A 27157-nucleotide genomic window follows, 5' to 3' on the forward strand; every position below is an offset into this window, starting at 1 on the left:
CGCCCTCCCACAAACTGCTGGCTCTCCCCTCCCGCCCTTTCCCTGCCTTAGCGTTCGAACCGCCAGGGCCGGCCCGCCCGCTGCCCATTGGCTGGCTCTTGGCGGCGTCACTGCCTCGCTACTAGCTCTCCTGGTCTGAGCACCCGCCCTAGAAGCGCTGGGCGGGACGCACGCCCGCTGACTAGCTCGCGCCAACCGGTAACGGCCGCCGCCCCATAGAGGAGGGGTCCAATCCTCCCAGGTGCCGCGCGCGGGAGGGGTCACGCGTGCGCAGAAGCGCGGCGGCGTTGGGGGGGGGAATTTGCCACGGGGAGGGCGGGGCCGGGGGCAAAGGCGGGAGGAGGGCGGGGCACTCGAGGGAGGAGGGCGTGGCGGGGGCGACGGGAAGGGTGAATGGAGGGCGGGGTCGTGAACTGGGGCCGGGAGGCGGGACTTGGAGTGACCATGGAGGTTGGGGGGGCAGTTAACGGATGTGGCTGGGGCGGGGGCCACTCTGGAGGCCGGCTGCCGGGAGGGGGGGATTCCCTCCTGCCCCGAAGGCGGGTCTCCCTCCGAGGAAGGGGCTGTGGGGATTCCCTCTCCCTCCTGGTCTTGACTTTCCACCCGCCCCAGCTGTGGAGAGGGCACAGCTCGCTTGGCGGCCTCCAGGCCCGTTGGAGGTGAGGGAGGTGGGGTGAGGTGGTGCCCGCCCCCCCCACCGGCTCCTCCTTCCCCCCAGTCCTCCCCTCCCACCACCCTCCCCCCGAGCCGGTTTGTCCCTCCCCTCCCCTCCCCTCCTTTCCCCCGCCGCCTCCTCCTGCCGCTGCCGCTGCTTTGGCTGCTGCGTCATACGCCCCAGAGCTGCCGGGACGGAGGGGCTGGGCCTGGGGACCCCCCGGCCCTTGCCTGCCCGCCCTCCGACGCCCAGACGTGTCCTCCCCGCGCGGGGGGTTCGCCTCGGTCTCCCACGTCTGCCTCTGCCCGGCTCCCGGCGGCCCCAGCTGTCACTGGTAAGGAGGCGGCGGGAGGCGCCCGTGGGGGGGCAGGGAGCCGGGGGTCGGCGCGCAGGGCGCGGGCGGGAGAGCCTCGCCGCCTAGGCATCGGTTCGGGCTGGGCCGACTCAAGTCCCCTCTCGGACTCGCCGTCATGGGGAGTAGAGACCGGGACTGGGACACGCCCCCCTCCCGGGGCACTCAGGGAAGTTATCTAACCCGGGGGCAAGGAGCCCCGTATTTGAGGGTGACCTGACATAACCTGGCATCAGGTTGATTGTTCTGAATGAGACACGCGGGCCCAGGGAGGCAGCCGTTCCTATTCTGGAAAACATCTCCAGAAAAGGTCCCAAAACACATCTCTGGGTAGCAGAGCACCCCAATTATGATACCTCTAACAGGAGAAGGTGATAGTAGAAACTGAATGGTAACCTTTGCTTCTTCAATCATCGTGTCTCCTAAAATCTCAAGGCCAGGATATAGTATCCCAGGGGAGCTCTGGAAGCTGGGAAGCTAGAGAACTAGGTTGGGAGGTGGGGGTAGTTAGGGAGAGGAGAGCCAGGCACCAGAGTTGGAGGAGCTGGAGTCAAGAAGCTTGGGAGGGGGGCTGTGTGGTTTCCTATCCAGGTGCTTCAGATTTGGAGTCTGGGGGCACAGCAGCTTGAGTCCTTGAGGCAAAGAAAACTGGGGACAGTTTCTCAACATTCATAACCTTCTCCTATCCCACTTCTGGCTAGGCCCCCCCCAGGATGCAATGGCACAGCCCCCCCGGCTGAGCCGCTCTGGTGCCCCCCCACTTTGGGACCCAGCCTCCCCTGCGCCCACTTCAGGCCCTAGGCCTCGACTTTGGGAGGGTCAAGATGTTCTGGCTAGATGGACGGATGGGCTGCTATACTTGGGGACCATCAAGAAGGTAAGACCTTTGATTTCTGACCTAGCGCCTTTCCCCCATTCCCCTTATGTAGTTCTGATTCCTGTTTCCTCTCCTGTGCTCATCCATTCCAGGTGGACAGTGCTCGGGAGGTGTGTCTGGTCCAGTTTGAGGACGATTCCCAGTTTCTGGTTCTATGGAAAGACATTAGCCCCGGTGAGACCCTGGGGACCTAAGTGTGTGCATGCCATGGAAAATAGAAACTTGGCTTGGGGGATGGAAAGGGGCTTGAGGACAGGCCCTGCAACACTGTGTTTCCTCACAGCTGCCCTCCCTGGGGAGGAACTCCTCTGCTGTGTCTGTCGCTCTGAGACTGTGGTCCCTGGGAACCGGCTGGTCAGCTGTGAGAAGTGTCGCCACGGTGAGAGGGCGGGACACCTGAATGGTCTAGCTTGCCTCTGAACCTTCCCTCCACCATGGTCCTTATGCCATTGTCCTGGCTGAGTCCCCAAGCCACTGCTCTGGGCAGTGTCCTCAACCCTGTAACCTCATTCCCTTCCAGCACAGGGAGAAACAGCCATGGAGGGGGGAGGCGTGAGCTTTGTAGACAGTGGGTGCTTCAAATACACCCTTGTCTAATCATAAGATTTGGGGCAAATCCCCAAACCTCTAGGAGCCTGGTTCCCTCATCTGTAAAATAAGAGTAATTCACTCACCGCAGCAGGATCGTGGCGAAAAATGAAATGAGGTGGCTGAGACTCTTTGTATCCCAGTATCTAGCCCACCCAGGTATGCAATGCCATAAGTGGTTGGTCTACCCTCAATATTATCATTATTCAGCTTATCACCAGGACTGCCACGTTCCCAGAGCTCCAGCTCCTGGAGAGGGAGAGGGCCCATCCTGGGTCTGCCGCCAGTGTGTCTTCGCCATTGCCACCAAGGTAAAGGCGCTTTCCTGTGGGAACCCCCTACCCACAGCTTCTCCCCACCACCCCTCTGAGGTGGCCTGTCCACTCCCTCTCTGCAGAGGGGGGGTGCACTGAAGAAGGGCCCTTATGCCCGGGCCATGCTGGGCATGAAGCTGTCACTGCCATATGGACTGAAGGGGCTCGACTGGGACGCTGGACACCTGAGCAACCGGCAGCAGAGCTACTGTTACTGTGGTGGTCCTGGGGAGTGAGTAATGAGGGGGGGGGAGGTAAGGAATGAGTGATAGAGTAGTGGGGAGGCGGACTTCAGGGAATGAAGGAGAAAGAACAGAGTGACGCGAGTGCCGAAGAGGGCAGGGGGAGGTGGTGAGTAGGGTCCGGGGCAGTGGAGGTGGGGGTAGTGTCTGGAGGTCACTAGGCCTGTGCTTCCTCCCGCAGGTGGAACCTGAAAATGCTGCAGTGCCGGAGCTGCCTGCAGTGGTTCCATGAAGCCTGCACCCAGTGTCTGAGCAAGCCCCTCCTCTATGGGGACAGGTGAGACTGGGGCATCCGGGAGCCACGGGGAGCCCTCTCACTCTGCTCCACCCTCTTGGCGCCCTGCCATGCTGTCTCAGATCTGTCCTCTTCCCAAGCTCTGAAGCTTCCCTTCCCTGCGTGCCCCATCCTTGCTCGTGAGTCCTCTATAGCGTGGTAGGTATTGTTTTCTTGTATAAGGTGTGTTCTCTCCTTCTCGCCCACTTCCAGGTTCTATGAGTTTGAATGCTGTGTGTGTCGGGGAGGCCCTGAGAAGGTCAGGAGGCTACAGCTTCGCTGGTGAGCTGGTTTGGGGACCAGTGTAACTTCTCTCAGCACCCCCAGGATTTCATCCTGCACACCCCAACCTCCCAGCTCGGGATTCTCTAGGCTCTTTTAATGCTTCCACAACCTTGACAACCCAATATTTCTTCAGGGTGGATGTGGCCCATCTTGTCCTCTATCACCTCAGCGTTTGCTGTAAGAAAAAATACTTTGATTTTGACCGTGAGATCCTCCCGTTCACCTCTGAGAATTGGGACAGTTTGCTCCTCGGGGAGGTAAGGGGTAGTGAGGCTTCGGCGGTGAGGGTGGAACAAGGAAGTATAAAGAAAGGGGGAAGGGAAGCACCACTGCTCCCCTGACCCCATTTTCCCTCCCCTCCCCCAGCTCTCAGATACCCCCAAGGGAGAACGTTCTTCCAAACTCCTCTCTGCTCTCAACAGCCACAAGGACCGGTGAGTTGGATGGAGACAGGCTCAGAATGAGATGCAGATATGGATATGGTAATCCTGGGAGGGAAGGGGTTGCCACCCCCCTGGAAGATCATCTCTGAAAAGTGACAGCATAAGAAGGGCTCTTTTTTTACTGCACTGACCCTATATCATTTGTCTCCTCACCCCAGTTTCATTTCAGGGAGGGAGATTAAGAAGAGGAAATGTTTGTTTGGTCTTCATGCTCGGATCCCTCCCCCTGTAGAGCCCCTTACTGGAGATGGAGCCCCCACCAGGTCACTGGTCCAGGGAGGATGGGGAAATTCTCAGGGTATCTGTAGGGGGTGGTATATGTATGGATATGGGGAGGTCTTTGGGGTGTCCGGGAGGGGGCTGGGGGGATAAGGAGGCCTCTTACAGCTTCCCTTCAGGGCAGGGCCCTGGGGGAGGGGTCTCACGTCCCCTGGGGAAGCGCCGGAGGCCGGAGCCAGAGCCCCTGAGGAGGAGGCAGAAGGGGAAAATGGAGGAGCTGGGGCCACCCTCAGCAGTGCGCAATCAGCCCGAGCCCCAGGAGCAAAGGGAGCGGGCTCGTCTGCAGAGGGCACTGCAGGTACAGGGGCAGGGGGAACCCCACGGAGCAAACGGTGGTGTGGGAAGGAATCAAGGATTATCTCTCAGTCCTTTGCTCCTTCTTCTAGGCCTCAGTGTCTCCACCAACCCCCAGCCCTAACCAGAGTTACCAGGGCAGCAGCGGCTACAACTTCCGGCCCACAGACGCCCGCTGCCTGCCCAGGTCAGTGCTCCTTCACCCTCCAACCAGATATGCACCCTTGGAGTCTCTTCTCCAGTTATCTACATCCTCTGAACTTTCTTACCCAGAATTATTTCTCCCCCTTGGCTCCCCCTTTCTTGTCTTAGAGAGACTCCTAGAACCAATGTCTGATCCCTAGTATTCTGGGGATGGGGATTCCTTGGGGCTAATGTTTGCGCTCTGCCCTTCTCAGTGGGAGAGGGTCCTATTCCCCTGCTTCAGGTCCTGACTTTCCCCCTCCCCAACCCCAGCAGTCCCATCCGGATGTTCGCTTCCTTCCACCCCTCTGCCAGCACCGCAGGGACCTCTGGGGATGGTGAACCCCCAGACAGGTGAGATTCTACCCCTTTGCCTGTGCCACCCCTCTTCACCTCTATGTTCCTAAGTTCCTCAGTCTCTAACTTGATTGCTTCGTTCCTCTGATCCACATGTGAGCTCCATTTTCAGTCAGTCCTTATCTGCATCTGGACTCACAATTGCCTTCTCTCCCTAGGTCACCCCTGGAACTTCACATTGGTTTCCCCACAGACATCCCTAAAAGTGCCCCCCACTCGATGACTGCCTCATCTTCCTCAGTCCCAGCCCCCTCCCCAGGTCTTCCTAGACGCTCAGCACCCGCTTCTCCCCTGTGCCGTAGTTTGTCTCCTGGGACTGGGGGAGGAGTCCGAGGTGGGGTTGGCTACCTGTCCCGAGGGGACCCTGTCCGGGTCCTTGCTCGGAGAGTACGGCCTGATGGTTCTGTGCAGTACCTGGTTGAGTGGGGAGGTGGGGGCATCTTCTGAACAGCCTGCCTCTGCCCACCTCCCCATTCACACACACCGGCACTTTCATACCCTGACCTCTGACCTCACCTACAGCTGGGATGTACCTGGGGAGGTAGGGGGTAGTTCTCTCTACTGCCCAGGCTGGAATCCAGGTGGGGGGATTGGGGGAGAGGCTGTCTCTTCTCTGCTCCCTTCGTGATTCCTGACCCTTCCCCCATCCCTCTTCCCATTTCCTTTGATGTTATTTTGTTACAGCTTTTTAAATATTTTTTAAAATTATTTAACCCCTGGGGACTGAGACTGAGGGCAGGGGGGTGGGGGATGATAAAGGATCCCAGACTCTGTATGATTGAAATAAAGGTAAATAAACAAATCTAGCAGCCCTGGGTCATTCTGGAAGATGAGAACACAGGAAACAGAAGCACTTCTAATCTTCCCAAATTCACATATGTGACAAGAAAAGAGGCAAAAGGCAGAAAGAACCACAGACAGGATTTATTAGGGGCCCAGTTATCACTGCAAGTCAAAGGGCATTGAAATATACAAGGGGAACATGGCAGGAACCGGGCTCATCATGGTAGGACTGTGCTGGAGTCCGCAACTGACTCTGTAACCTGGCGCACCCAATGCAAATACGGGGAGTTCCCCTGCTCTACAGGCAATGCGATCACCTCGGCCACTTCGTAAGGGTGCACAGAACTGAAAAAATGGTGGGGGCGGGGGGGAGGAATCACTCAAAGATTTACCTAAAGGAGCCCACTCCCTCGGACTGCCCAGCAAGTCCCACCCCACGCCCTCACCCCTACCCACGTCAGAGTTCTCACCGAACATAATCTGTCAAAGCTGGAACCAAGGAACTTCGGGTTTTAATCATCTAAGAAGCAAAGACAAGCATGATTGAATCAGGGATGGGGTTGATTTCAGGATCTCATGACGGATTGGAGTCAAAAGGGTTTCAAAAGGGTTTCGCTGGATGGGGAAACGTTTCTCACCATCAGCACTTCATTGTCCTCTTCAAGCTCTCCTTTCCATTCATAGCTGAAAAGGTCAGGGAGAGAGTGTTAAGGGAGCAAAGACTGCCCTCAAGGAAAGGCCCAGTCAGCCCCTAGAGTCAGGTTAACCCCCCCCCCCCCACTAAAGCCTGTGACTCACATGGATGTAATCTGAGGGATGAGGTTAACGCAGGCTGCCAAGCGCTTCTCCACCACAGCCCTGAAGGTGAAGAGAAAGCCCCATTCAGAATGCCCCATGACCCGGATTTTTGCACTGGCAGCCAAAGGACAGGGTTCCAAAGCGGGAGATCAGGCAGGAAGCTGCAGGAGTGCACTTCTCTGCCACCTCCAACTCTCTCTCCTCACGACCCTCCTTCCTGGCTCCACGCTAAGGTTCCCACCTGGCGATCTCCTTGGCGACCCTCTCGTTGGGGCAGGTGACAAAGGCTGCAGAGACTGTGCCGGGAACATAGCCTGAGCTCAAGGCCGGCGAGGGCTGGGACGGGGGGCTTCCGGAAGCCATGGTCAGCAGAGCTCGGGGTAGCAAGAGAAGGCGAGAGGCCACAGGCAGCAGCGCCGGCATCCAAAGAAGCGACAGGAGCAGAGTGGCCTGAGAGCACGAAATGAATTCGGTGTCACTCCACAACTACCCGAGGAAACTGCATCTCGGGAACCCTTCGCTTGGATAGACAAGCTCTGCCCTTCCCCTCTTCTGCACCCCGAAGGAAAAGGTCCCTGGGAGAGAAACTTGAGCAATTAAGGCACACTCGGTTTCCACTCCCTCCTCAGAAGCCAACCTCTAGGATTTGGGGAGCGGGTGGTGGTCGAGGCTGCGAGGACCGGAAGGGGCGGGGCCGGTCACTCACCCCTGCGCCGAACAGGATTGCGGAAGACCGCCCCCAACTCATGCAGCCTATTGCTGGTAGAGGAGGGTTGAATGTCAAAAATCACACGTAACTCCCAGAAACGACCCCAAACCCAGGAAGAGCGGCCTCTTCTTACCTGGGCAGCAGTCACGTGATAAGAAAAAGCACACCACGCGACCACAGCGGAAGCCGGACCGAACATCCAGAGCCAGCCAATCCTGGCCCTCACGTGGCCCAGTTTGCCCCTCCTCCTGAAGGAGGAGGAGCGAAAGGGAATTGGGCCAATCGACAGCCGGATCTGCAGACGTGCGCGGAAATGGCACTCTCGTTTCCGTGTAAACCGGAAAACAGCCAATTGCAGGCTGAGGCGAGCCGCAGCGTCGTTCCACTGTCACGTGAGGGGGCCTGTCTCCCTCAGGCGGCTGTATCTCAATGAGCGACGCGAAGAGGCCAATCGCTGGCCAGCCCCGCACGCCACGTGACGAGAGTGCTGGCGCTAGGAAAGGGGGGCTGGAGACCCCGCCAATTCGATGCGTCAGGTTGTGGAGTGTGGAGTCATCTTTAAACGCCAGAATGTGCCCAGTTACAGCCGTTAGACTGTTCCCGAGGCCTTAAGGAGTGGGAGGGTCTGAGAAGCTCGAATCTCAGGGGGTAAAGAGAGCGCCCCCTGCCTCTTTGGTTAGGACTGACATATGCCTAGGTTGGGTAATGAACAGGGATAATCTGAGAAGCCAGCTATCCCTGGGCAGGGGAAAGTGATTAGGCAGGGATGTGCATGGCAAGACGATGGCTAGGTGGGGCAAGATGCTTTTTTAAAAGGACAGAGTGAAACCCTGTGAATGGGATACAGGGTGATGAAAATGGGGCTGAGGGCAATTCAGCCTTCTTAACTGAAACCCTACAGCTGGAGACAGACTAGTGAATGGGGTGGGGGTGGGGAAGAGAGGGGGGCAGCAGGTTGGGGATATGGAGGACACCAAGACGTAGTGATGGTCCTTTTGTCCCTCACCCCTCTTCTATTTAACTCTTCAGGACTTATAATACCTCTGAGTCTTGGGTCTCCTTCCCTTAACCCATCCCCCAGGAGCCTGGACCTGTCCTACATAACTTCCCTGGGGCCCAAGCACATCCAGTGACCCAAAAATGGAGAGAGGGGCCAATGAGAGGAGAGAGAGGTGGGAGGAGGCAGCAGAGAAAAGGCTCTTGCCACTCCCCCTACCCAGTATTTCTCCTCCTTTCAAGATCTGGGGTCTCTGGGTCTGCTGGGTGGGTGTCACTGGGCGTTTATCAGAGTTCTGTCCTACCTGCGTCTCTGGGGATGACGTCTCCCTGAGATCTGTCTTTGGATTTGGAGTTTGTTTCTGAGCTGGATCTCTGTAGGGCCTTTCAGTATTTGCAGTGGGATCTTTCTTGGGACCGAGATTCCTTTTTGTTTTGGGAATTTCTGTGTCTCTGGGACTGAGATCACTCTCTCTCCAAGGTCTTTCAAACTCTTTATGAGTTTGGGGTCTCTGCATTCTACATCTCTGAGCTACCTGAGTGTCTCTTTCTCCTCTTCTTCTCTCTTTTCCCTTCTGCCCATCCTCAACCCTCAGGTCTGGAGTTTCTTGGTCTCCTGAATTATCAGTCTCTGAGTCTACAGTTTCTTTTCTCTGAGATTTAAGTCTGGGGTCTGGTATCTTTGGATCTGAGTTCTCTAAGACCTAATTCGAGGTCTGGATTTTTTCTGAATCTGGATCTCATCTTTTTCTTTGACTCTAGGTCTCTGATCTTGGTTCCTGAAATCACCATATGATTCTGGAGTCTTAAGATTTCTGTGGCTGTGCAGAACCTTTTTGAAGCTGGACATTGATATTTTGATCTCTGACCCTTCTCTCAATGGGGAGGGGGGTCCAGGATCTGTTTTGTGCCCTGAGATTGGGGTATCTTTTCCTCTAGATTTTGGGTTTAAAATTAACCCCCCCCCCCCCGGAGGGTGGCAAGGTATACTTCTCTGTGGGTCTGGGGTCTGTCAGTCTCAGGATCTGAGGTATGCATCTTTAGAACTGCACTCCGTCTACTATGTTTTTGAGGCAGGGGTCTCTCTCTCTGGTTCTCACTGGGTAGGGGTGGGGGCTGCAGAGTCTCTCTCTCCTCCTCCTCCTGCTCTCTCCTCTCTCGCTCACTCCCCCGCCCCCCCTCTCTCTCTCTCTCTCTCTCTCTCCCTCCCGGCTGCCGCTGCTGCCGTTGGCTCCTATTCTCCTCCTCCTCCTCCTCTCTCCTCCTCTCCGCTCCTCTCTGCTCCTCTCTCCTCCTCTCTCCTCCTCCTCCTCCTCCACCTCCTCCTCCTTCTCCCCCTCTCTCTCCCCCTCTTTCTCTCTTCTCTTTCTCCCCCGTCCCCCCGCCCCCTCCCCCCCAGGCCTGATGAGCAGGTCTCGCGCCTCCATCCATCGGGGGAGCATCCCCGCGATGTCCTATGCCCCCTTCAGAGGTACGGTGGTGAGGGGAGGGGGAGGGCCAGTTGGGGGGGGGGGCAAGAGGGGGAGGGGCAGGGGCGGGGGGGGGGTGTGCAGAGCCGGGGCCAGGGAGGGGAGCAGCTGAAATGGAGGGAGAGAGAGGAGGTCCGGGAAGGCAGGGATGGGAGCATTGGGGAAGGAGGATTGGGAGGCCAGAAGATAGGGGTAGATAGGGGCCGGAGGGGCCAGGAAACAGGCTTTGAATGGGGCTGAAGGGAAAATGATGAAGGGGAAAAGAGATTGCCAGAAAGGGTGGGAATATAGAAGGCTAGGGTTGGGGGGAGACCTGCAGAAATAATTTGGAGGTGGGAGCTGAGAGATGAGGAAGATATTAAGGAAATAGAAGGACAGAGTCTTAGGAAAGGGGCCGGAAGGGGGAAATGAAAACACAGGGATGGAAAGAGAGGCCAAGAAGATGGGGGGGTAGTGTATGGTGGAAGGGCCAGAGAATGGTAGGGGGTTGAAAAAGAGAGGAGGATGGAGGGAGAGAAGAAGGGGCCAGATGGAGAGAGAGGGAGGCAGTGGGGGGTGGGGGAATGAAGGGTCCAGATGGAGGGAAGAGAGGAGAGAGGGAATGGGCTGGGGGAGGAGAGACCAGGGCAGGGGGAGGGCCAAATTATGTGTGTGTTTATTGGGGGGGGGAGGGGGCAATAGAAGTAAGATTGAGCGATGGGAGTAGAGGGCAGGTTAGGACCCTGCCCCAGACTCTGACCATCACTAAGGCCTTTGACCAGAGAAATGTACCCCCTGGGGTCCTTTCCGCCCCCTTCACTTCACCACTTTTACCCCCCTCCCCCACCTCCAATCCTTATTTCCATTCCCCCTCCCTCCTCTAGTGTCCATCACCTATATCTTTCCCCCCATACGGTGTCCGTTCCTTATATGAGTCCCCATTCTGTTCTTCCCCTATCTCAGTCCCTTCTCTGGCCCATTCCCTCTCCCCTCCCTTCTATCTGGTAGCTCCCTTATATCTCTGCCACCTCTCTACCTCTCCTTCATGACCCCATTGTCTTAGTACCCCTGTTAGGTGCACCTCATTTCCTCTGCCCCATGTCTGACTGGGCTCTTCTGGTATATTCCCTTGTCTCTAGGGGTTGACTCTCATTTCTGCCTCCTTTTCACTTAGCTCCATCCCTGTGATTTGTCCCCCAGTCCATCCTCTATCCCTACCCCATTCCCCATCTTGTCACTGCAAGTCTGTGCCTACCTACTTTCCCCTAATACCTTACTTCGCTCTTACCACTCGTTCCTCTTTTCTTGTCTCTTCTACTTCCTGGGGCGTTGGAGATTTGGGGTGCAAAGATGTAGGTTTTGATGGTTGGAACAGGGCCTACGAGACATCCCCATCTAAGCCCTGTGGGATTTCTTATCCTAGTAAAATTTTTTCCCTTTTCTCAGCTGTGTTGGTCTGTCTCTTGCATCTGCCTCCCAGAATCATCCTTACTTAAGTCCAGACAATATGTGTGTGTGGGGTGTGTGTTTCCAGAGTCGCTCCTAAGCTACGTTCCCTGCAACCTTCCCTGCTCCCAGGGGGAAAGTGTCCCCTAAACTCTAGCCTGCCTTCCTGTGGCTACAGCCAGAACCAGCCCCTCCCAGAATGTTTATATGTATCAACAGACTTCTCTTCTGGGAGCCCTCAGAGTCTGAGTGCGGTGGGCATGTTGCCTGCAGTGTGTGCAGTCTCAGAGCCTAGGGACTGGTGATATCTGTATCTAAGAGGGTATTGGAGAGAATCTCTGAGGTGGCATGGAGATAGTGAAAGTCTGGAAGTACTGGGGTTTCTAAATATATGTATTCTAGGGGTTCATCTCTGACTCTGATGTGAAGGTTACGTCCATTTGAAGAACATGCATATCGACAGAAAGGGGCTAGATTTTTCAAAACTTTCCTGCTCAGGGGTATTCAGTTAGATTTTATTTTATTTTAAAGTAGGCTCCACTCCCAACATGGGGATGGAACTCATGACCCTGAGATCAAGAGTCACATTCTCTACTGACTGAGCCAGCCAGGCGCCCCGGGGTACTCATTTAGGAGGGAGCTTAAAGAACAGTTCTTTTCTTGCAATATATCCACGATTAGTTATCCTGTAAAGGTGACAGGATTTGATTTTTTTTTCTTCCTCTAAATTGTTTCACGCTGTGATACCTTAAACCTATTTTCTATCACTTTGATGTCACCAATTTGATTCTTACTTCCATAGGGCCTGTTCCCTGTGTCCCTGTGATGGTGTGTAGCATTGGGATTTAAAGGAGAGACAGTTTGCAGGGATGGGGGAATGGAAAGAACAGCTAAACTGGGTAAAATGCCCCCTGGGGGCATCTCCGAGCATGGGCAATGCTTGGTCTAGTGTTCTTTTTCAGAAGTTTGTCCCCATCCTCAGCTTGCACTTTGGAGGCCCCCTCTCTGTCACAGGCCCAGACCTTCCATCCTTCCTTCCCCTCTTTCTTCCTCAAGCTCCTCACTGTGCCTTGGAGAGGTTCCTAACCTGTGGAGTTGGCTTCCGTCCTGTCCGTGGAGACTAGGTGAAGAGAAGGGGCAGTACTGAATCTTTAATCTCTGGGCATGGAGTGGGAGAAGAGATCAATTCAGTCTCTGTTCATTCAAACAAAGGCATGTCTCCTACCTCCTCACTCTCCAGCCCCTCCATAGCCAGATGTTGACAAGACCTATCCTCCCCCTACCACCAGAAGAACCAGAACTTTCCCCAGAGGTTGAGCGGGGTTGGGCTAGAGGAGGAGGGAGCTGAGAATAGAGGAGAGACAGGAGGAGAGGCCCTCTCCTGTCTCTGATTCTGTGAACAGGTAAGCTCCCTCACTTCCTCTCTTTTCCAGATGCTTAGCTATCAGAATTTCATGACCCAAATGTTCCTACCCACCCCACCCCCATCCTTCTTTCCCACAGCCGTGCAGCCCTCCTCTCACTGTCTTACAGATGGGTGAGCCACCTTCCCTCCAAGTCCTCATCTTCTGGATGCCCTCCCTCTTCCCAGTCACCCACCACCACCATCTCTGTGTGCCTTCCTTCTGCCAGTTTTGCTGTTCCTTCCATCTTTTTATATATATATTTTGATGTGGATGGAAAGCACGGTCACTTTCTCTACTTCTAAACTTGTACTCTCTCTGTCATGATATGCTTCCCCTCCCTGAAACCCCCCCCCCCGAATTTCTTAACTCAAGTCTATGGAGCCCCCTGTGATGTGATTTCCCCTCCCCTCTTTCCCCCCAGATATACAGGCTTATCTTCTGTTCCTTTAAAGTTACTATGTGCTTACCCTCTATCTGTGATCTCAAGGCGGGTGGGGTGTCATTCTCCCACTTTGTGGACTCTCTCTCTTGCCATTTTGGGCCTCTGTCTCCTAAACGCATAGAGCGTCCCTTACTGTTTCTGTGTGTCTCTGTCCCCCAGATGTACGGGGACCCCCTATGCACCGAACCCAATACGTTCATTCCCCATATGATCGTCCTGGTTGGAACCCACGGTTCTGCATCATCTCGGGGAACCAGCTTCTCATGCTGGATGAGGACGAGGTGAGCGGAGTGGGAAGGTTGGGAAAAGACCTCTGGGTAGCATGGGAGAATGTGGAGAGAATAAGAAGGAGAATCCTCATTAGCAAAGGGATGACAGGCACAGAGAAAGCAAAAAAGAGAGAAACATTTGCAAGTGGCCTGGGGAGGGTGGCCACTGAGATTTGGATTGGGATGTGCAAAAGTACAGGCCTTCTCTCCCCTTGGCCAGGGGATCTTTCAGGGCCATATGCAGGGTTGGGAAGGAGATGTGGTTCTAAAGATTTGGGGGTGGCTCCTGTTGTCACCCTGACCATATTGTGGGATAGGTTAGGATGGGAAAGGGAAACTGAAGGGTTTGGAGAAGGGGTGGCAAAATGGGTATTGCTTTGGAGGGATCACCTCCAAAGTGATCCTTGAGAACCCTCTCCTCTTCTCCCCACTCCTACCTCAGCAAGACCCATCATTCACCACTCCCAGTCCTGCCCTAATCATGTTGGGAGAGGGAATTGAGGGAAACTGGGCGGTGGGGGGTGGGGGTGCTGGGAGGTACTGGGAGAGATGACAGAAGTCATTGGATGTTGGTGTGGATGGCGGTGAAGATTGGGAAGGTGCCTGCAGTCAGGGTTTAGAAAGACTGGGAGGGCTTTCACCAGAGACATCAATCAGGAAAAGAATATAAGGGAGGGGAAGCCAGGGGGAGGAGGGGAACTAGAAGTAGAGGACATTTTCTAAAGGAGTAGGAATAGGAGAGGGGCAGGGACTAGTCAAAGTGTGGGAGGCGGGGGCCACGCAGGGCCATTAGAGGCAGGGGAGTATGGGTTCCCACCAGTCACTGAAGCAGCAGTGGGGGACCCATCAGAGAAAACGGGATGCAGATATGGATGCCCAGAGGTGTGATCCAGGGAGTGGCGGTGATCTGGGAGAGCAGCTTTAGACAGTGATAGGTAGCCTCCGAAACCAGATTAGTGGTGAGAGATGTGCTCCCAGTGCTGTTGGGGAGGGTGTGGTGAGGCAGGGCTAGAATTGGAGTTGGGGTTAATCAGGGTTCTGAGGGACCTGAGGGGCAAGTGAGAGTGTGGAAAGATGGCCAGCTAGAACTTCCAGGTCACAGGGGACATGATGACTTTAAAGGACAAGGTGGTTAGGGAGTCCAAGTTTTAGGCATTGGGGGGCATTTGAGTGATTCACTAGTGGTCGCGGGTCTTGACCAAAGGTTGTGGTCTGCAGGATGAATTGGGGAAACAGGAACCAATGAGAGTGGGGACTGTTGGGAGGATGAAGAGGGAGAGCAATGGATGGGGTAATGGTAGAATGGTAGAGATGAGCCCAGGTGGTGGGGGGAACCGGTGGCCAGCAAGCTGAGGGGCACTACAAGTGGCCAGAGTCTGGAGTAGGGAGGGTGGGGGATGGGATGGGTAGGTAAGCAGCGTTTAGGGCCACAGGGGCTGAAGTGGATGGGTTGTGGACCTGGGGCTAGGGACTAGCGAGGCGGGGTGGTTCTTGTAGGGTAGAGGAGATTGGAGGATTGGAGCTGGGGATGAGGCTCAGGGAGTGGGAATGGCTCAAGAGAAGAGGGAAGTGAGAGAGGTTGAGTGGGGGGGCGAGGGAAGGAGATGAAGGGTGTGGGGAGGTGACCAGGCCCTTTGGGGGGTGTGGGGAGGTTGGGTCCCAGTCTGGCCGAAAGCCCGGCCGTGGGAGGGAGACAAGCTGTAGATCCTGATTATAAATGCAGCTTCTGCTACCCCCGTGACAGGCACGGAGGGAGGGAAGGTGGTGAGGGAGGTGGGAGGTTGGGAGGAAAGCGGGGAGAATGGAGGAATTGAAGGTCAAGGGGAAAGGGGATTAGGAGAGTAGCAGACTCCTGCGGAGTTGCGGGAAGAACTGAGTCGGGTTTGGGAGAATTTCCTGGAGGGTGTTTCGAAAGAAATGGAGGGAGGGAAGAGGAGGATGGGACGGGAGGGAACGAGAGAGAGAGACACTTGGAGAGAGAGGGGAAAGAGCAATCGACTCATCCCGAGACACTTCAAGAGTGTGCGGGAGCAGGGGCTGAAGGTGGGCAGGCCCGATGGAGAGGGAGGTTCATTCTTCCTCGGCGGTGGGGGCGGGGGGCAAGAAGAGGGACGGCTTGGGCCAGTGAGGTCTGACACACCCCCGCATCCCCTAGATACACCCCCTTCTGATCCGGGACCGGAGGAGCGAGTCCAGTCGCAACAAACTGCTGAGACGCACGGTCTCCGTGCCGGTGGAGGGGCGGCCCCACGGCGAGCATGGTACGGCGGCCGAGCAGGCTCTCGTGCCCCGGACAGTCGCGGGGAGAGGGCTGAAGGTGGACCGGGCTGCCGGGGAGGTGGGAGTCCGGGAAATGAGGGAGCTGTCAGGGGGTGGGAGGAGGAGGAGGAGGAGGAGGAGGAGGAGGAGGAGGAGGAGGAGGAGGAGGAGGAGGAGGAGGAGGAGACGACGACAAAGTCTCTCATCCTGCGAGTGGGAGCCTGGAAGGCGAAGGCGCCCTCCTCTGGGATCTGGAGCGGGACTGGGGCTGTGGGTGAGAGGCCCCAGTGGTCTTTGCTCTGTTTCGCTCCCTTTTTCCTCTCCAGCAGCGAAGTTTGCCTGTTTTCCTGATGCTTGTAAAAATAGTCTCCTTAGATCTTTAGCTTCCTGTCCGAGCGTTCTGGCCCCTGCCCCTCCCAGCCCTTGGTCTGAGATCGTGGAGAGAATGACCTAGTTCCTGCCCTTCCCCCAGACCTCTGCCCCACCCCCACGGTCCTGATTCCTCTCCCAGACCTTCGGGCCTGTGGGCCCTTCCTCTTTTCTCCCCCCCCCCTTTTCTCTTCTCTTCAACAGCTGCTATTTTCTGCCGTTCTGTCGCCCCCTTTCTCTTTCCTCCCTGATTTCTCATTATTTTCTGCACCCCTCTTGATTCCTCTGTCGCTCCCCTCTGCTCCCAGTGGAACTTCATCAGACCCCCATCATCTTTCTGTCTGTCTGTAGAGCTATCTGCTCAGTCTGTCTCTCCAACTCTCTCCCTCTCTCCATCTGTCTCTTCCCCTCCCTCCCTCTTTCTGCCCCCCCTCCACCCCCCTCTTTAGTCATTTAAAAAAAGATTTTTGTCTTCCTGAGAAGTTCGCTTAAAAGGTTTCCATGGGAACAGTGAGGGTAGATGAAGGCAGAGAACAGAGATCTGCAGCCAAGGTGCAGAGAGACGTCCTCAGCCCCCAGAAACCCCCATTTCACTGCCCCCTATCACTGCATTCCCCTTCCAGGACCTAGGGATCCAGTTCCTCCATCCCCTCCAAACCCCCTGGTGACCCCTTTCTTCCACCAGCAACTCCTCCCCTCAGGGATCCAGACTCCCAGTTTCTCTTGCTCAAAGAGATTGAGTGGCCTGTCTCCATCCTTTGGCATCCTTTTAGCCCTCTTCTGATAGGCCCAGGTCTCACTGCCCTTGGGGGCCAGCTTTGGGGCCCTGGGTGGGTGGGTGGTCAGGGATGTGTGTCATTGTCATGGAAACCTATGACCATGGGGGTGTGTGGATAGCACATTTTTGTGAGGCAAAGCCAGGTGGTGGTGGTGGTGGTGGTGGTGGTGGTGGTGGTGGTGGTGTGTACAGAGAATATGTGTGATGTCTGTCACATCTGTGTGTGTGTGTGTGTGTGTGTGTGTGTGTGTGTGAGTCATGTCCATGTCTGGGAAAGATTTGTGTGTGCACATGTGCATACCTGTGTGTCTAGGCCAGAATGGTCACATGCTCATGGAGCATGTTTATCATATGTCTCGTGTTTGATAATCTCTGCCCACATAATCCCCATCTTTCTCCTTATCCTGAGTCCTCAGGGTCTGGGGTCTCTGGTGTGGGTCTCCTGTGTGTTTTGGGTGGGGGCACCGTGTGTGTTTGGAGTTGGGGATGGTATGTGGAAGTTGTTGTGTTGGGGGTTTCAGTAGGGGTTGGAAGAGGGTCCTGGAGTATATATAGTTGGGGGGAGGGTTTAGTGAAAGAGTTGCTAGCTGGTGAATGAACGTTTGGGGTTTTCAGGGGGACATGGAATGTGTAAAGGACATGGAGGATATGCAGGGGACATAAGGATCTTTAGGGGGGCTTGGGGGCCTGGGTCCGCGAAGGGGTGTGCTGAGGCTGTGGACGCTGGAGCCCAGGAGAGGTCGCCGGACCTTTGAGGGGCATTGGAATCCAGGGCTCCTCCTCTGCTGGGTGGAGCCGCCGCCCCTCGTTCCCTCCGCGATTTTGGTGGGGGGTCCTGCTCGGAAGGGGATGGTGGGAGGCCCGGTTGGTTTTGGGGGTCCCCTCGCCCCCCTCCCCCGTCTCTCTCGCGCTGTCTCCGGGCGACGGGGCTCGTGACAGAGGCGGCCACGGCAGCAGCGGTCGCCTAGCAACGGCGGCGGGGCCCGGGCAACGGCGGCAGCGGCGGGAGCGGCGGCGGAGGGAGCCGTTCCCGCGGCCGTCACCGCGCGGCCGTCCCGGCCGTCCCGGGCCCCGCCGCCGCCGCCCCCAACGCGCCGGGCGGCGCGAGCCGGGCCGCGCCGCCCCCTCTCCTGCCGCACCCCGCCCCTCCCCCGCGCAGGGGCGGGGCCCCTCCCCCACCGGGGACACCCCCGACCCCCCCCAGGGGGCGGTGCGAGGTAAGGGCGGGGCCGGGCGGACGAGGAGCGCGCGTGGGGGCGGGGGCGCGCGTGTGCGTGGGCGCGGGAGGGGGTGGGGAAGCCGCGGCGGCGGCGGCGGCGGCAGCTGCTCCCTCCGCATGTTCTCGCTGCATCTTCCGAGTGGGGGGAGTTATGGTAACTGGAGGGGGGCAGCGGAGGTGGGGGGTCGGGGACCGGCCTCGGGGGGGCCAGGGTCGCGAGCACGCGGGGGAGGCCGGTGCGGGGTGATCTCGGAGCCCCTTGGTGGACACGGCAGCCCGCGTGTCCGTGTATGTGTTCGTGTCCATGCTCGTGTCCCCTGTGTGTCGATGCCATGTGTACCCGGGGCCCAGTTCCTCATGCACACATGTGCAGCCAGCCGTGTGCAAGCTTGTCCTGTCTCATCGTGCCTCTGTCTGGTTCCTGCCTAGGAGACTGCTGGGCCGGCCACTGGTCATACTGGTACATGTCACTTCCGACCCTGAACATGCATGTCTCTCTCTGGCTGGGGCTCACCTCCAGTCAGTCTCCTGTGTGTAGGGATGTGTGGCTGCATGAGCAGGATTCTCCCTGTCCCTGGTGGCAGGTGTGTGTCTTTGCATGTGTTCCATCATTGGCCTGGGTATCTGTGTCAATCCCAGCACGGGTGTCCAGGGTGTGTCTGGATGTGGGTGGTGTGCAAGTGGGGGAAGGGAGGGAGGGTGTGTGAGTGGGCTTCTTGGCATCCTACTATGTACGAAACACCTTTGAGCTAGGCAGGTGTGAGCCCCTGGTGTGTCTGGGAGTGGGGATTGAAAAGCTGAAAAAGAAAGGAGTGGGGAGAAAGTGGAAAAGTGGGGAGAAGGGAGGTGAAGAGGAATGAGAGAGGCTTGGCTAAGAGGGAAAGAATGGCTGGAGAAAGGGAATGTGGGAGATATTTGAGCCAGATTGAGGAGAAAAGAGGATAAGAAAGCTTAAGATGGGGAACTGGATGGAGGGAGAAGGGGTCTGGGAGCTGGGGAGGAGGGGCAGGAGGAGGAAAGAGGCCTTTTGGTAAAGCTATCTCTTGAGAGAAGAAAGGGGCAAGATGAGAGAGAGGACACCGGTTCATGTAGGTTGTATAGGATCAGGCTTGGTTGGATGAGAGATGGCCACTCAGGCATAGAGGCTGGCTCACAGTGAGGCCTGTCACTGCAGGTGCTGTCATTAGAGCTTCCTGTCCCCTGCACAGTTTTGCCCCCCATTTCGCTGCTCTGTCCAGCTCTGTTCCTCATCCTGCTCTGGCAACCTTTCTCCTTGGCTCCCCTCAAGAGTTGCCAGCTGGGTAGGACAAGGAAGAAAGGCCAAAGGGAAGGTTAGGGATGTGGGACATTGGAGGGCAGGGAGAGATTCTGTGGGTGATGGCAAGATTAGAGAGATTGGAGAGGCGGGAGTCCAAGCCCTAGCTGTGTATGTGTGAGAGTGCAATTGTGTGTGTACACAGGGTGTGTACATGTGTGGGTGTGTGCACAATGCCTGTGTTACGGGTGTGTGTAGGTGGCTGTTATGTGTGTGCATGCGTGTATACATCGTGCAGGGATAGGACCTGGAGACCCAGGATCGCAGTGTACACTTACCAGGTTTGCTCTGTGTGTGTACACGGGTATGTGCTGTGTTTCCTGTACATGTCATTGCATGCAGCATTAATAACAGAATGTCCTGTGTTTCTGTCACTTTGTTTCATTTTCCTTTGTGGTTTTCTTTCTTGCGGTAGTGAAAGTCTTTGTAAGCGTATGCGTACGTGGTTTACCCGTACCTGTGACTTATGTGTGAGTTCATAGATCTCAGCTCCTGATAATATGCATGAGGTGATATTACTTCCAAGAACCAAGAGAACCAATTAGCAAATTTGTTCTCTGCCTGTCAATTCTTTAGTTCCAAAGCAAAATTTTAGTGGATTTCAAGTTAGTCTTTGCGCCTTATTAAAGGAGCCTGCATATGAAAGTAGTGGCTGAGTTTGGTTCCTTGGAATGGAAGTGAGGCAGCCATACCTGAGAAATGCAGAGACTAGGAAAAAGATACCCTTAGATGCATTGTTGAGTGTGCCCTCAGAAGGATAAATAATGCGTTTGCTCCTTGTTTTTGTTTATTGTGAGAGCAATCACTGATGCCTGTGTTGGAGTCAGGGAAGGGCTGGGGGAGAAGAAGGGGTTGTCCTGAGACAGAGTGGATGTGGTCATACTTCCCATGTGAATGAAGGATGTTTTTGCTTTTGGGGTACCAGGATACCTTGCTGTGGTTGGGATCATGGTATACTCAAGCATGTATCTTAGAGGTTAAACTGACTTCCGTGTGTGTGTGTGTGTGTGTGTGTGTGTGTGTGTGTGTGTGTTAGGGTTAAATGTCTAATTCTGTAATGTGCTGCCCACATGATTCCCAAGGGACTGGGGCCACAGGTCCACACCAGCAGCTCTCATGTGGGTGTCTGGGTCCAAATGTGTACTCCCCTGTTGCAGTGTTCACATATGTCTAAGCATGTATCCCGTGGGGTATGTGGGTCCCAAGGTCTCAGAACGTGGATCTGTGGCACCCCTGTGCTCACAGTTGTGTGTATGTCTCATAAGCACCTAGATCCCTATTTTTTGTATTGTGGTTATATACACGTACCCACACAGCTCAGTGTATGTTTCTGTGCTCTACACACATGTTCCCAAGGGTCTGACAAGGGTTCCTGTGTCATGGTGTCCGCATTTTTGTGGGCAGACCTTCCAACACCTGGGCTTTGGAGGCAAAGGGAAACTGAAGACTGATTCTAGGGTAGATTGCTGGTGATTTGCAATTCTGGAAGCAGACAGTGAAATGTAGCTGTGGCCCTCCCTTGTTCTGGAACCTAGAGGGTTAACAGGCAGCTCTTCCGGTCCCCCCCTCCAGCCTGTAGCTTCTTGTTGCCGTGGAGATGATAGCCCCGCCCCTGATGCAGCACCTGCCCCCCCATTGGCTGCAGTGGTGACTGTGGGGCTGAGGGGGGAGCCCAGGCCTGGGCAGCCATTCTGGAGCTGGAGCCGGAGCTTGGCATCCCCCCACTTTCATTCTCCTCTAGCCCCTTGGCCCCTCTAAATTCCCTGGCAGCAGAGCCCCAGCTTCCCTCCTCTGAGCTGCCACCCCTCTAGACTCGTGGCAGTCTGAGCTTCATCCGCATTCTCTTCCCCTCCTCCTCTTCTCCCTACCCTCACTTGGGAGTCCCCTGAACCTCCACTGCTCATCCTCCCCACTCCCTGCCCACTCCCCTGCATTCTTCTCTTTTCCTCTTCCCCACCCCCCTTCCCTCCTGAGTCCCTGCCACTGCAGTGCACGTGGAACCTGCCCTTCTCCCCTCCCCCTCCCATCTGCCCCTTCCTTGAATTTTCTGTTCCCAGGCTTCTTCCCCTGCCACTCCTCACAGGTCGCTTCTAAGACTTCCCCCTCCAGACCAGGGAGGGGGTCATGGGAGGCAGCCCTGGCTGTCCAGACAGACAGGGGTTCCAGGAGAGGGGGGCAGGTGGAAGATGTGCCCAGCTGAGGGGAGAGGAAAGCCTGCCTATGGGCAATGACCTTTAACCCAACTGCCCCCCCCAGCTAGCCCCTTCCTGGGGGGGTGGGCACCAAGGACCTAGCTTCTGTGGATCTTTGGTGTCCTTTTATCACTGGGGTTTTACTGACCCTCTCAGCCATGCCCTTCTGCTGACTGCCAGTCCCAGTCATGGGCCTAAGGCCTCCCACCCCATCCCCCTCGGGGGGCTCCGGCTCGGGTTCTTTACCCCCTCCTTCCCGCCGTCAGCCTCTCAGCCGCCGCTGCTCTTCCTGCTGCTTTCCGGGGGGTAGGTGAGGCTGGAGCTGAGGGGCAGAGGGAGGTGGGTGAATGGGCTGGGGCCAGAGTTGGAAACCTGGGCTAACAGCAACCCCTCCCCAACTTCCCTTCTGGCTCTTTATCCCCCTCCAGAATACCACTTGGGTCGCTCGAGGAGGAAGAGCGTCCCAGGGGGGAAGCAGTACAGCATGGAGGCCGCCCCCGCTGCGCCCTTCCGGCCCTCGGTGAGTGAAGGCACCAGCCAGATGTGGCTCAGCTGGGTCCCCTCCTCTCTAGCCCCAGCTGGAGCCCCAGGATTCTGAGAAAGGGGGCAGGAGGGAGAGAGAGAGAAAGCGCGCGCACACTCACTCATGCGCGCGCCTCTCCCCACCTCTTTGGTTTCCCCCTCCTTGGCTCTGTCCCCCTGCTTCTCAGACCAGCCCTCCCACCTTCTCCAAGCTGGTGTGTGTGTGTGTGTGTGTGTGTGTGTGTGTGTGTGTGTGTGTGTATGCTTGCACCCGTTGGGAGCAAGGGAAGAAAAATTGGTAGCAGGGCTCCCATCTCCATTTCCTCATCTCTAGAGACTTCCCTTCCCCCCCCCATCCCACTTTCATCCAGGGACTCTACCAGCTGAGGGGTGAGTAGGTAGAACTGACCCTGCCCCAATCCACCCCTCTCCCCATTTACCCCCCACCCCAGCAAGGCTTCCTGAGCCGGAGGCTAAAAAGCTCCATCAAACGCACGAAGTCACAACCCAAACTTGACCGGACCAGCAGCTTTCGCCAGATCCTGCCTCGCTTCCGAAGTGCTGACCATGACCGGTACAGGGGCTGGAGTGGGCGGGATGAGCTGGATGCAGCATAGGGGACTCTTGGGTGAGATTGGAGGGAAGGAGGCTATCTAGGTGCAGAGAATGAAGGTCGTGGATTGGTGGATTGGTTGAGGGATGTTATGGGACAAGGGACAGAATGGAGAAGAGGAAGCAGGAGAGAGGCACGGTGCAGGGAGAGGACAAGCTGAGAGGCAGGAAGAGAATGAAGGTGAGGCCAAGGAGGGACTCTCCTGGTCACCAGAAGGATGGGCTCCATCCCCGGATTGAAGGAGCTGTACAGGACAGAGGAGTAATGGAGCCTGGGAGCCTGGGAAACACTGAAGGAATCCAGGGAAGGGGTGGTGGGTTGGTAGGAGAGGGAGCAGTGTGATCTAGGAGAAGGGTGTGAGGGAATGGCAGCAGTTGGAGTGGGGCTGGGGCTGGCAGATACTGATGGATGAGGGAAGGGCAGCAGAAAGCCTGACAGAAAGGGGAGGCTGACACAGGTATGCAGGCTGACAGAACTGGGAGGGGAAGCTGTAGGGTTAATCGTGGAATGAAGTATGAGGCAGAAATCCCTCTGAGAAGTCCAGGGGGCACTGTCTCTGAGACTGGGGTTGCAGGAGATCTGATATTTGCTTCTGTTGTCTGCCTCTTGGGGTCCCTCTTTGGGTTTCCCCCTCACCCAGTCTCTCCCCAGGGAGAACCCTGTCCTCCCTTTCCCCCCATGTCTGGCCGCCCCCAGGATTGGGCAGGTAGGGAGGTTGGGATAGGTGAGTCACACCTTCCCCTACCCCCCTCCTATGTCACCAGAGCTGGATTTGGGCCTGGCGGGGGGGGGTGAGGGCATGGTATTCCTGGCCGCGGGGGCGGGGGGCCGGGGGAGCGTCGCGCTGACGGCAAAGGAGCCCAAGATGACGGGGCTGCTATAAATAGCCTCATGGAGGCTCCCACACCCGAGCTCTCCCTCCCGCTTTCCCGCTGCTCTCCACTCTTCCTCCCCTAGCCATCTCCCAGCCATTCACTATCCCATCCCTCTGTGTTGTGTGCTACGTCCTCCATTCCCTCAGTCCCCTTTACCTTCTGCTCCCTGGTGTGGTCCCTGCTTGTCCCCCACCTCTGTTCCCACGCCCGTCTTCCCAGCTGCTCCTCATCTTCTTCCATCCTCGGTCTTTCCGCACGTGGCTTGGCCTCCCCCTTCTCCCTCCTGCCCTACCTCCTCCTCTTCCCCAGGCCCCATTTTCAATCTCTTCCTTCTCACTTCTCTGCCCACAGCTTTCTCCTATTGCTTGTGATTTCCCCTCCCTCCTTCCTCTGATTCTGCTAAAACTTGTCCTCTGCTTTCATTCATTCATTCTTTGAATCATTACATGTTTTTTAGGTACTAGCTGTGTGCCAGGCCCAAATAAGCATTTTCTTTGTATTTCTGGTTCTTTACTCCTACTTTTTCCCCTGATATTGAGGCTCTGATTTGGGGGCTGGGGGTGGTCACCTAAAAGTACCCCACACCCACCTGTTCTCTTTGTTTTTGTTTTTGTTTTCCTTTCTGCCATGGTCCATTTCTGGGTTGAGGTATTTCCAGGTGTCCCCAGTCCTCACAACCCCTTAGGTGTGAATTGGGGGGTAGGAGTTTCTTAAAGGGTCCTGGCTTCTCTCATTTTCCTCATGTCTTTCTGTCTGTGTCTGTGTGGGAAGGGGGCTCGGGGGACTCTTTCCCCAGGTCCCTACCCTAGAGCTAGCCCCTGGGTGTGTAAGAAGAGTGGGGCCCTGACCCTGTCATCGGACCCTTCCCTGCCAGGGCCCGGCTGATGCAGAGCTTCAAGGAGTCACACTCGCACGAGTCTTTGCTGAGCCCTAGCAGTGCGGCCGAGGCCTTGGAGCTCAACTTGGATGAAGATTCCATTATCAAGCCAGTACATAGCTCCATCCTGGGCCAGGAGTTCTGTTTTGAGGTACTGGTTCTCGCGGACTGAGGAGGGCAGGAGTGATGGAGGGTGAGGGCACGGAGGCCTGACAAAGGTAGCACAGGTGGGGATGGTAAGGAAACAGAAACCTCCGGGGTTGAAAGAAAGGAGGGCAGGCCAGGGAGGAAGACACAGTGATGGAGTCTCCAGTCTTAGGAGTCACCTCCCCTCTGGAGCCCCATCTCAACCCCCACCCCTCTCTAGGTAACAACGTCTTCAGGGACAAAATGTTTTGCCTGTCGTTCTGCCGCCGAGAGGGACAAATGGATCGAGAACCTACAACGGGCAGTAAAACCAAACAAGGTATCGGGAGTAAAGGAGACCCAGACAGCATGGGCAAGGCAAAGGTCAAGCCACGGGGGAAGCCGGGGGCCTAGGGGGCAAGATGAGCTCTAAAGGAAAGGGAGGCTTGGAGAGGAGGAGATCTGGGTGAGCAGGAGGTGACCCCCACTTGTTTCTGAGTCCCCCCATGTCTTTTTACCATTCCTCCTACCTTGTGATGTTTCTTTGCCGTAGAAGTCACAGACTTACAAAGCCGATTCGTCTTCCCTGGGGGCAGCAATGCCCCACCAACACCCTGGCAGTGGTCGCCTAGCCCCTGCCTGCAGCGTTCCTGCACAGCCACAGTTGTCAGCTAGCCAAGTCTCTAGACCTCAGTTCCCTCTCCGTAGAGCTGGTGGGAATGGGGTTTAGATGGGGATTCGATGACCTCTAAAGTCCCCTCTGGCTCAGAAATTCTACAGTCTGTGTTCTTCCCAAGGCTTCTCTTTCCCAGGAGACATGCTCCCAGTTCCCTCAGCTATTCTCGAATCCCAGTTTCCAGTGAGCCCACAGTCCTGGTGACCCTCCTCCAGGGGGCCCTTGTTTTTCATTGTCCTTAATTAGACCCTACTTGCTGGATACAGTCTAATGCGTGCAGAGTCCGAACGCCATGCTTTCTTCTTACTGTGACTGTGACATCCCCTGGGCTTCACTATGACCTTGTGGTCCATTGTATCCTCAAGGCCCTTTCATGCTACATGTAGCCTCCCCCATCCTGTATTTATGCAGCTCACTTTTTTTGTTTTTGCAATCAACTTCTGATTGTCTTTGGAGGACTCCCCAGTTCTTCCCTTCAAATTCCACCTTATTTTTGGTTTATTATTCTAGCTTTTGAAAATTTTCCCAATGCTGATTCTGTTGTCTGGTGTATGGCTACCATCTGCATTCGTTTTCTAGGGCTGCCGTAACTAATTACCACCAATTAGGTCACTTAAAACAAAAGAAGTTCATTCCTTAACAGTTTGGGAGACTAAAAGTCTAAAATCAAGGTGTTGGCAGAACTTTGTTTCCTCTGAAGCTCTAAGGGAGAATCTTTCCCTGCCTCTTTTGTTTTTGCTTTTGTTTTCTTTTTTTCTTTCTTGCCTTTTAGCTCCTGGGGTTGCCAACAATCTTTGGCATTCCTTGACTTACAGCCGCACCTGTCCAATTTCTGCCTCCGTGTGTCTCTGGTCTCTAAATCTCTCTCCATACAGATATGAGGCATTGGATTTAGAGCCCGCTCTAATCTAGCATGAACACATCTTAATATGAGTGTACCTCATATTAAGGTGGACCCTTTTAAGGGACCCATATTAAGGTGAACCCATATTAAGTGGACCCTTTTCCCAGTTAAGGTCACGTTCATAGGTTTCAAGTGGACATGAATTTTGGAAGGAGGATACTAGTCAACCCAGTACACGTACTCTCAGCCTTCCGATTGCTATCTCAGAGACTGTCTCTCACTTTCTCACTGTCTCTCCCCTTTTGGTGTCTCTGTCTCTCTCTCCCTTCCCCTTTATCCGCCATGCCCACCCCACCCCACCAGGACAACAGCCGACGGGTGGACAATGTGTTGAAGCTGTGGATCATAGAGGCTCGGGAGCTCCCCCCCAAGAAGCGGTACTACTGCGAGCTCTGCCTGGATGATATGCTGTATGCCCGCACCACCTCCAAGCCCCGGTCGGCCTCGGGGGACACCGTCTTCTGGGGCGAGCACTTTGAGTTTAACAATCTACCGGCTGTCCGCGCCCTGCGGCTACATCTGTACCGTGACTCAGACAAAAAGCGCAAGAAGGACAAGGCGGGCTACGTTGGCCTGGTGACTGTGCCCGTGGCCACCCTAGCTGGGCGCCACTTCACAGAGCAGTGGTACCCCGTGACCCTGCCGACAGGCAGTGGGGGCTCTGGGGGCATGGGGGGTTCAGGAGGGGGCGGGGGCTCAGGGAGCGGCTCAGGGGGCAAGGGCAAAGGAGGCTGCCCAGCTGTGCGGCTGAAAGCACGCTACCAGACGATGAGTATCCTGCCCATGGAGCTGTATAAGGAGTTTGCAGAGTACGTCACCAACCACTACCGGATGCTGTGTGCCGTATTGGAGCCCGCCCTGAACGTCAAGGGCAAGGAGGAGGTTGCCAGTGCACTGGTTCACATTCTGCAGAGTACGGGCAAGGCCAAGGTGAGTGCTGTGCCCCCAGGAATAGGTAACCTGGGAGTGGGCACTTGCTTGGGAGAGGGGGA

At 56.0% G+C, this 27157-nt stretch overlaps 3 protein-coding genes across 9 annotated transcripts in view; 2 read left to right on the forward strand and 1 right to left on the reverse strand.

Moving 5' to 3' along the window:
* Positions 1-743: 743 nt before the first annotated feature.
* PHF1 (PHD finger protein 1) lies at positions 744-5823 on the forward strand. 5 transcript variants are annotated; one of them, XM_042938458.1, is made up of 15 exons: positions 746-989; positions 1709-1884; positions 1977-2058; positions 2168-2263; positions 2683-2783; positions 2870-3018; positions 3210-3305; positions 3516-3584; positions 3721-3844; positions 3954-4021; positions 4189-4293; positions 4418-4607; positions 4696-4790; positions 5063-5140; positions 5302-5823. In XM_042938458.1, the coding sequence occupies exons 2-15, from the start codon at positions 1726-1728 to the stop codon at positions 5588-5590; spliced, it is 1701 nt and encodes a 566-aa protein (XP_042794392.1). In that variant the 5' UTR covers positions 746-989; positions 1709-1725; the 3' UTR covers positions 5591-5823. The 5 variants fall into 5 exon arrangements, with proteins under 5 accessions (XP_042794396.1, XP_042794394.1, XP_042794392.1 ...); XM_042938457.1 differs by having other exon boundaries at positions 747-989; positions 5060-5140; XM_042938462.1 differs by lacking the exon at positions 4418-4607 and having other exon boundaries at positions 744-989; positions 5302-5461.
* Positions 5824-6052: 229 nt separating this feature from the next.
* CUTA (cutA divalent cation tolerance homolog) lies at positions 6053-7676 on the reverse strand. 3 transcript variants are annotated; one of them, XM_042938464.1, is made up of 6 exons: positions 7567-7676; positions 6966-7174; positions 6725-6784; positions 6565-6610; positions 6397-6446; positions 6053-6271 (listed from the first exon to the last, which is right to left on the reverse strand). In XM_042938464.1, the coding sequence occupies exons 1-6, from the start codon at positions 7630-7632 to the stop codon at positions 6145-6147; spliced, it is 558 nt and encodes a 185-aa protein (XP_042794398.1). In that variant the 5' UTR covers positions 7633-7676; the 3' UTR covers positions 6053-6144. The 3 variants fall into 3 exon arrangements, with proteins under 3 accessions (XP_042794398.1, XP_042794399.1, XP_042794397.1); XM_042938465.1 differs by lacking the exon at positions 7567-7676 and adding an exon at positions 7431-7558; XM_042938463.1 differs by lacking the exon at positions 7567-7676 and adding an exon at positions 7362-7558.
* A 2157-nt stretch (positions 7677-9833) lies between these two features.
* The window catches only part of SYNGAP1 (synaptic Ras GTPase activating protein 1), a 30338-nt gene continuing 13014 nt past the window's right edge, over positions 9834-27157 (forward strand). Inside the window, 8 exon segments of the mRNA XM_042938466.1 lie at positions 9834-9900; positions 13331-13452; positions 15596-15701; positions 22001-22092; positions 22547-22668; positions 24457-24610; positions 24827-24925; positions 26469-27095. Coding sequence (XP_042794400.1) covers positions 9834-9900; positions 13331-13452; positions 15596-15701; positions 22001-22092; positions 22547-22668; positions 24457-24610; positions 24827-24925; positions 26469-27095 — 1389 coding nt within the window.

This window comes from Panthera leo, chromosome B2 (assembly GCF_018350215.1).
Source record: "Panthera leo isolate Ple1 chromosome B2, P.leo_Ple1_pat1.1, whole genome shotgun sequence".
Taxonomy (NCBI): Eukaryota; Metazoa; Chordata; class Mammalia; order Carnivora; family Felidae; genus Panthera; species Panthera leo.